Raw genomic sequence first — 8,074 nt, forward strand, 5'->3', positions numbered from 1 at the left:
TCCTTTCTCCTCATGTCTCCTCCTGACTCCTCATGTCTCCACATGTCTCCTCATGTCTCCTCCTGACTCCTCCTTTCTCCTCATGTCTCCTCCTGACTCCTCATGTCTCCTCATGTCTCCTCATGACTCCACATGTCTCCTCCTGTCTCCACATGTCTCCTCATGTCTGCTAATGTCTCCTCCTGTCTCCTCATGTCTCCTCCTGTCTCCTCTTGTCTCCTCCTGTCTCCTCCTGTCTCTTCATGTCTCCACATGTCTCCTCATGTCTCCTGTCTCCTCATTTCTCCTCCTGTCTCTTCATGTCTCCTCCTGTCTCCTCATGTCTCCTCCTGTCTCCTCATGTCTCCTCCTGTCTCTTCATGTCTCCACATGTCTCCTCATGTCTCCTGTCTCCTCCTGTCTCCACATCTCTCCTCATATCTCCTCCTGTCTCCAGTCTCCTCCTGTCTCCACATGTCTCCTCCTGTCTCCTCATGTCTCCTCCTGTCTCTTCATGTCTCCACATGTCTCCTCATGTCTCCTGTCTCCTCCTGTCTCCACATCTCTCCTCATATCTCCTCCTGTCTCCAGTCTCCTCCTGTCTCCACATGTCTCCTCATGTCTCCTAATGTCTCGTCCTGTCTCCTCATGTCTCCTGTCTCCTCCTGTCTCCTCATGTCTCCTCCTGTCTCCACATGTCTCCTCCTGTCTCCTCATGTCTCCTCCTGTCTCCTCATGTCTCTTCATGCCTCCTCATGTCTCCTGTCTCCTCCTGTCTCCACATGTCTCCTCATGTCTCCTGTCTCCTCCTGTCTCCACATGTCTCCTCCTGTCTCCACATGTCTCCTCATGTCTCCACATGTCTCCTCCTGTCTCCTTCTCTCTCCACATCTCTCCTCCTGTCTCATCTTGTCTCCTCCTGTCTCCTCCTGACTCCTGTCTCCTCCTGTCTCCACATCTCTCCTCATATCTCCTCCTGTCTCCAGTCTCCTCCTGTCTCCACATGTCTCCTCATGTCTCCTAATGTCTCCTCATGTCTCCTGTCTCCTCCTGTCTCCACATGTCTCTTCATGCCTCCTCATGTCTCCTGTCTCCTCCTGTCTCCACATTTCTCCTCATGTCTCCTCCTGTCTCCACATATCTCCTGTCTCCTCCTGTCTCCACATGTCTCCTCATGTCTCCTCATGTCTCCTCCTGTCTCTTCATGTCTCCACATGTCTCCTCATGTCTCCTGTCTCCTCCTGTCTCCACATCTCTCCTCATATCTCCTCCTGTCTCCAGTCTCCTCCTGTCTCCACATGTCTCCTCATGTCTCCTAATGTCTCGTCCTGTCTCCTCATGTCTCCTGTCTCCTCCTGTCTCCTCATGTCTCCTCCTGTCTCCACATGTCTCCTCCTGTCTCCTCATGTCTCCTCCTGTCTCCTCATGTCTCTTCATGCCTCCTCATGTCTCCTGTCTCCTCCTGTCTCCACATGTCTCCTGTCTCCTCCTGTCTCCACATGTCTCCTCCTGTCTCCACATATCTCCTGTCTCCTCCTGTCTCCACATGTCTCCTCATGTCTCCACATGTCTCCTCCTGTCTCCACATCTCTCCTCCTGTCTCCTCTTGTCTCCTCCTGTTTCCTCTTGTCTCCTCCTGTTTCCTCATGTCTCCTCCTGACTCCTGTCTCCTCGTGTATCCTGTCTCCTCCTGTCTCCTCATGTCTCCTCCTGTCTCCTCCTGTCTCCACATGTCTCCTGTCTCCTCATGTCTCCACATGTCTCCTCCTGTCTCCTCCTCTCTCCACATCTCTCCTCCTGTCTCATCTTGTCTCCTCCTGACTCCTGTCTCCTCCTGTCTCCACATCTCTCCTCATATCTCCTCCTGTCTCCAGTCTCCTCCAGTCTCCTCCTGTCTCCACATGTCTCCTCATGTCTCCTAATGTCTCCTAATGTCTCCTCATGTCTCCTCATGTCTCCTGTCTCCTCCTGTCTCCTCCTGTCTCCTCCTGTGTCTTCATGCCTCCTCATATCTCCTGTCTCCTCCTGTCTCCACATGTCTCCTCCTGTCTCCACATATCTCCTGTCTCCTCCTGTCTCCACATGTCTCCTCATGTCTCCACATGTCTCCTCCTGTCTCCACATCTCTCCTCCTGTCTCCTCTTGTCTCCTCCTGTTTCCTCATGTCTCCTCCTGACTCCTGTCTCCGCCTGTCTCCTCATGTCTCCTCCTGTCTCCTCCTGTCTCCACATGTCTCCTGTTTCCTCCTGTCTCCACATGTCTCCTCATGTCTCCACATGTCTCCTCCTGTCTCCTTCTCTCTCCACATCTCTCCTCCTGTCTCATCTTGTCTCCTCCTGTCTCCTCCTGACTCCTGTCTCCTCCTGTCTCCACATCTCTCCTCATATCTCCTCCTGTCTCCAGTCTCCTCCTGTCTCCACATGTCTCCTCATGTCTCCTAATGTCTCCTCATGTCTCCTGTCTCCTCCTGTCTCCACATGTCTCTTCATGCCTCCTCATGTCTCCTGTCTCCTCCTGTCTCCACATTTCTCCTCATGTCTCCTCCTGTCTCCACATATCTCCTGTCTCCTCCTGTCTCCACATGTCTCCTCATGTCTCCTCCTGTCTCTTCATGTCTCCACATGTCTCCTCATGTCTCCTGTCTCCTCCTGTCTCCACATCTCTCCTCATATCTCCTCCTGTCTCCAGTCTCCTCCTGTCTCCACATGTCTCCTCATGTCTCCTAATGTCTCGTCCTGTCTCCTCATGTCTCCTGTCTCCTCCTGTCTCCTCATGTCTCCTCCTGTCTCCACATGTCTCCTCCTGTCTCCTCATGTCTCCTCCTGTCTCCTCATGTCTCTTCATGCCTCCTCATGTCTCCTGTCTCCTCCTGTCTCCACATGTCTCCTCATGTCTCCTGTCTCCTCCTGTCTCCACATGTCTCCTCCTGTCTCCACATATCTCCTGTCTCCTCCTGTCTCCACATGTCTCCTCATGTCTCCACATGTCTCCTCCTGTCTCCACATCTCTCCTCCTGTCTCCTCTTGTCTCCTCCTGTTTCCTCTTGTCTCCTCCTGTTTCCTCATGTCTCCTCCTGACTCCTGTCTCCTCATGTATCCTGTCTCCTCCTGTCTCCTCATGTCTCCTCCTGTCTCCTCCTGTCTCCACATGTCTCCTGTCTCCTCATGTCTCCACATGTCTCCTCCTGTCTCCTCCTCTCTCCACATCTCTCCTCCTGTCTCATCTTGTCTCCTCCTGACTCCTGTCTCCTCCTGTCTCCAGTCTCCTCCAGTCTCCTCCTGTCTCCACATGTCTCCTCATGTCTCCTAATGTCTCCTCATGTCTCCTCATGTCTCCTGTCTCCTCCTGTCTCCTCCTGTCTCCTCCTGTGTCTTCATGCCTCCTCATATCTCCTGTCTCCTCCTGTCTCCACATGTCTCCTCCTGTCTCCACATATCTCCTGTCTCCTCCTGTCTCCACATGTCTCCTCATGTCTCCACATGTCTCCTCCTGTCTCCACATCTCTCCTCCTGTCTCCTCTTGTCTCCTCCTGTTTCCTCATGTCTCCTCCTGACTCCTGTCTCCGCCTGTCTCCTCATGTCTCCTCCTGTCTCCTCCTGTCTCCACATGTCTCCTGTTTCCTCCTGTCTCCACATCTCTCCTCCTGTCTCATCTTGTCTCCTCCTGTCTCCTCCTGACTCCTGTCTCCTCCTGTCTCCACATCTCTCCTCATATCTCCTCCTGTCTCCAGTCTCCTCCTGTCTCCACATGTCTCCTCATGTCTCCTAATGTCTCCTCATGTCTCCTGTCTCCTCCTGTCTCCACATATCTCCTGTCTCCTCCTGTCTCCACATGTCTCCTCATGTCTCCACATGTCTCCTCCTGTTTCCTCATGTCTCTTCCTGACTCCTGTCTCCTCATGTCTCCTGTCTCCTGTCTCCTCCTGTCTCCTGTCTCCACATGTCTCCTCATGTCTGCTAATGTCTCCTCCTGTCTCCTCATGTCTCCTCCTCTCTCCTCCTGTCTCCTCTTGTCTCCTCCTGTCTCTTCATGTCTCCACATGTCTCCTCATGTCTCCACATGTCTCCTCATGTCTGCTAATGTCTCCTCCTGTCTCCTCATGTCTCCTCCTGTCTCCTCTTGTCTCCCCTGTCTCTTCATGTCTCCTCCTGTCTCCTCATGTCTCCTCCTGTGTCCTCCTGTCTCCACATGTCTCCACATATCTCCTCCTGTCTCCACATGTCTCCTCATGTCTCCTCCTGTCTCCACATGTCTCCTCCTGTCTCCTCCTGTCTCCACATGTCTCCTCCTGTCACCTCCTGTCTCCACATGTCTCCTCCTGTCTCCTCATGTCTCCTCCTGTCTCCTCCTGTCTTCACATGTCTCCACATATCTCCTCCTGTCTCCACATATCTCCTTCTGTCTCCTCCTGTCTCCACATGTCTCCTCCTGTCTTCACATGTCTCCACATGTCTCCTCCTGTCTCCACACATCTCCTTCTGTCTCCACATGTCTCCTCATGTCTCCTAATGTCTCCTCATGTCTCCTGTCTCCTCCTGTCTCCACATATCTCCTTCTGTCTCCTCCTGTCTCCACGTCTCCTCCTGTCTCCACATCTCTCCTCATATCTCCTCCTGTCTCCAGTCTCCTCCTGTCTCCACATGTCTCCTCATGTCTCCTAATGTCTCCTCATGTCTCCTGTCTCCTCCTGTCTCCTCATGTCTCCACATGTCTCTTCATGCCTCCTCATGTCTCCTGTCTCCTCCTGTCTCCACATTTCTCCTCCTGTCTCCTCATGTCTCCTCCTGTCTCCACATATCTCCTGTCTCCACATGTCTCCTCATGTCTCCACATGTCTCCTCCTGTCTCCACATCTCTCCTCCTGTCTCCTCTTGTCTCCTCCTGTTTCCTCATGTCTCTTCCTGACTCCTGTCTCCTAATGTCTCCTGTCTCCTCATGTCTCCTCATGTCTGCTAATGTCTCCTCCTGTCTCCTCCTCTCTCCTCCTGTCTCCTCTTGTCTCCTCCTGTCTCTTCATGTCTCCACATGTCTCCTCATGTCTCCATATGTCTCCTCATGTCTGCTAATGTCTCCTCCTGTCTCCTCATATCTCCTCCTGTCTCCTCTTGTCTCCCCCTGTCTCTTCATGTCTCCTCCTGTCTCCTCATGTCTCCTCCTGTGTCCTCCTGTCTCCACATGTCTCCACATATCTCCTCCTGTCTCCACATGTCTCCTCATGTCTCCTCCTGTCTCCATGTCTCCTCCTGTCTCCACATGTCTCCTCATGTCTCCTCCTGTCTCCACATCTCTCCTCCTGTCTCCTCCTGTCTCCACATGTCTCCTCCTGTCTCCACATATCTCCTCCTGTCTCCACATATCTCCTCCTGTCACCTCCTGTCTCCACATGTCTCCTCCTGTCTCCTCATGTCTCCTCCTGTCTCCTCCTGTCTTCACATGTCTCCACATATCTCCTCCTGTCTCCACATATCTCCTTCTGTCTCCTCCTGTCTCCACATGTCTCCTCCTGTCTTCACATGTCTCCACATGTCTCCTCCTGTCTCCACACATCTCCTTCTGTCTCCTCCTGTCTCCACATGTCTCCTCCTGTCTCCTCGTGTCTCATCATGTCTGGTCCTGAGCCTGGTTCTGGTTCTGGTTGAGTTTTCTTCCTGTTAAAGCAGCGTTTTTCTCTGCAGTGTCACCATATGCTGGTCCAGTGATGCTCCTTTATTCATACTGGACCTGATGTGCTTGTTACTGGGATCCTACTGGGTCGAACAGAACCAAGTTGGTCTGATAGGATCCAATGTTCCAGAACTTCAGCTGGAGGTTTGGATCTTCAAAGCTGACCCAGACAGCTGGTTCTGATGTCACCATTACAGCTGAGCTGCAAGAGACCGGGCCAGAACCAGAACCAGAACCAGAACTCAGGCACATAAGTTCAGCACAAAGTCAGATTTAAACTAGAAAAGAATCTAGCTGTTGTTAGATAATAATAATAATAATAATAATAATAATAATAATAATAATTATAATTATAATTATAATAATAATATTTACAATTTTAGAAATGAACATTTTAATCTTTATTGTTTTTTTTTGTGTGTGTCCTTTCTTTAAGCAGCTGGATCTGGTTCTGGTTCCGGTTCCAGTTCTGGTTCTAAGCATTAATTCGTATCTGCTGTCTTTCTGTTTTATTCTACTCTCAAACTTTTAATTTAAAAATTTGTTTATTTACTATCATAATAATAATAATAATAATAATAATAATAATAATAATAATAATGATATTATTATTTATTTATTTATTTGTTTGTTTTCATTTATTTTTTGGTTCTTTTCAGTCTTTTATCGCAGATTCGGAACCGGAGCTGTATTTATTGGAGCGGTTCTGGTTCTGAGTGGATGAAAACCAGCAGAATGTGTTCCGGAACCGCCGCGGAGAGTAACTAGACCGAACTTCATTTTATCCGCAGTCAGTGATTAAAGAAGAATTTATAAATAATTCAATAATTCTGGACTAAAGAAAAACTAAAGTAAAATCAAACTAAATGAAAATGATTTGCTGTTTTCATTTCTAGAATTGATCTCTGATCTGTTTCGAACCGAACCTTGCAGAGTTCGCTCTCTGGCCCAAACCGATATATAAAACATTTAATTCTCAGAATTTATTCTCTAATTTTGAAATAAATTTTGATTGATTTATATTTTGTTTTAATAACATGTTTTCCGGTTCTGTTCTTTGCGGTCGGTTCGGGTTCTGTTCAGGCGCTCTGAGCGGTTCTGGTTGTGACTCATTTTGGTTTTAATTTTTATCCTGATTGTAGCTTCATTCTCTGTCCTCAGAACCGAACCGAACGAAAGTTTTTCAGCTCAGCCGGAAGCGGCTCCGCTTTTGACTCGGTTCTGATTCGAACCCAAAACATTCTGTTCTTATGGGTTTTATCAGAACATTTGGATCCGACCAAGAATGAATCATCTTGGAGACACGTCACTATTTATGACTTTCATAATTAATTTCCTTCAGAGCGAAGATTCATTTACTATTATTATTATTATTATTATTATTATTATTATTATTATTATTATTATTAATTAAACAATTATTTAATAATAAAAATAAAAAATAAAATAACGTCTGTAAATTTCCATTTCAATTTCTTTAAAACTGTTAAAACTATTTATTTGACTGGGTTAACTAATAATAATAATAATAATAATAATAATAATAATAATAATAATAATAATAATAATAATAATAATATCTCTTAAAGCGTTTTAGAAATATTCCTTTCAGTTCAATCAAACATTCTTTCATATTTTTCCCAGCTATTAATCAGTTCTGGACCGGCTTTAGGGTCGGGTTTGGGCCGGTTCTGGACCGGCTTTAGGGTCGGTTTTGGGCCGGTTCTGGACCGGCTTTTGGGTCGGTACCTGCGGTAGTTTGGGGTCGTTGATGTCCCAGGTCAGCTTCATCCCGACCGAACACACGCAGTCCGTTTCGTCGCGCTGCTCCGCCCGGGACATGCTGCCGGTACCGGTACCGGCTCTGCTGCTGCCTCTGGGTTAAGTCCTCCTCCTGGTCCCGGTTCTGGTTCTGGTCCCGGCTGTAAGTTAACCCTCTGAGAACCGAACCGAAGAGAGATGAAGAAGAAAGAAGCGGCTCGTGCGGAGGCGCAGGTAGAACTGAGAACAGGTGAGAGCGGAGCTGCAGAGGGAGGAGGGAGAGGGCGGGTCAGAACCAGAACCTCTTCAGGACTTTAAGCAGAACCTCACCTGGTCAGTGGCACAGCGACTGGGTCCGACCCGGTTCGGCCGGAGTTCTACCTGCTGGCTCTGCAGGTGAGTGTGGAGGTTCAGGTGAGGGTTTGTTGTGTAAACTCGTGACTGTTTTTACCAAAACAAACAAACTCATTAGTCAACAATTACAGAACCAGAACCGGAGAAGCTGGTCCACCTGCGGGTCCCGCCTGGTTCCGAACTCATGGACTCGGTTCTGTCCGGAACTGACTGATGGTTCCATTGCTTCTACTCTGGTTCTGGGATTGAACCGGTTCGGATGGCAGAACCGTTTCTAGAGCGCAGCACAAACTGGAGGCCGAACCGGTTCAGGTCC

General features: G+C 48.8%; 1 protein-coding gene across 2 annotated transcripts in view; it reads right to left on the minus strand.

Moving 5' to 3' along the window:
* gcm2 (GCM transcription factor 2) overlaps positions 1-7,893 on the minus strand; it is a 16,458-nt gene extending 8,565 nt beyond the window's left edge. Inside the window, exons 1-2 of one of the 2 annotated variants that reach the window (XM_015011570.2) lie at positions 7,735-7,893; positions 7,393-7,666 (exon numbers count right to left, since the gene is read on the minus strand). In XM_015011570.2, the coding sequence (XP_014867056.1) occupies positions 7,393-7,485 (93 nt within the window). In that variant the 5' untranslated portion in view covers positions 7,486-7,666; positions 7,735-7,893. Of the gene's footprint in view, positions 1-7,392; positions 7,667-7,729 lie in introns of both variants that reach the window. The other variant, XM_088013295.1, reaches the window with a different exon arrangement.
* Positions 7,894-8,074: the final 181 nt, after the last annotated feature.

This window comes from Poecilia mexicana, unplaced genomic scaffold (assembly GCF_051168715.1).
Source record: "Poecilia mexicana isolate PSO_F unplaced genomic scaffold, ASM5116871v1 scaffold_15, whole genome shotgun sequence".
Taxonomy (NCBI): Eukaryota; Metazoa; Chordata; class Actinopteri; order Cyprinodontiformes; family Poeciliidae; genus Poecilia; species Poecilia mexicana.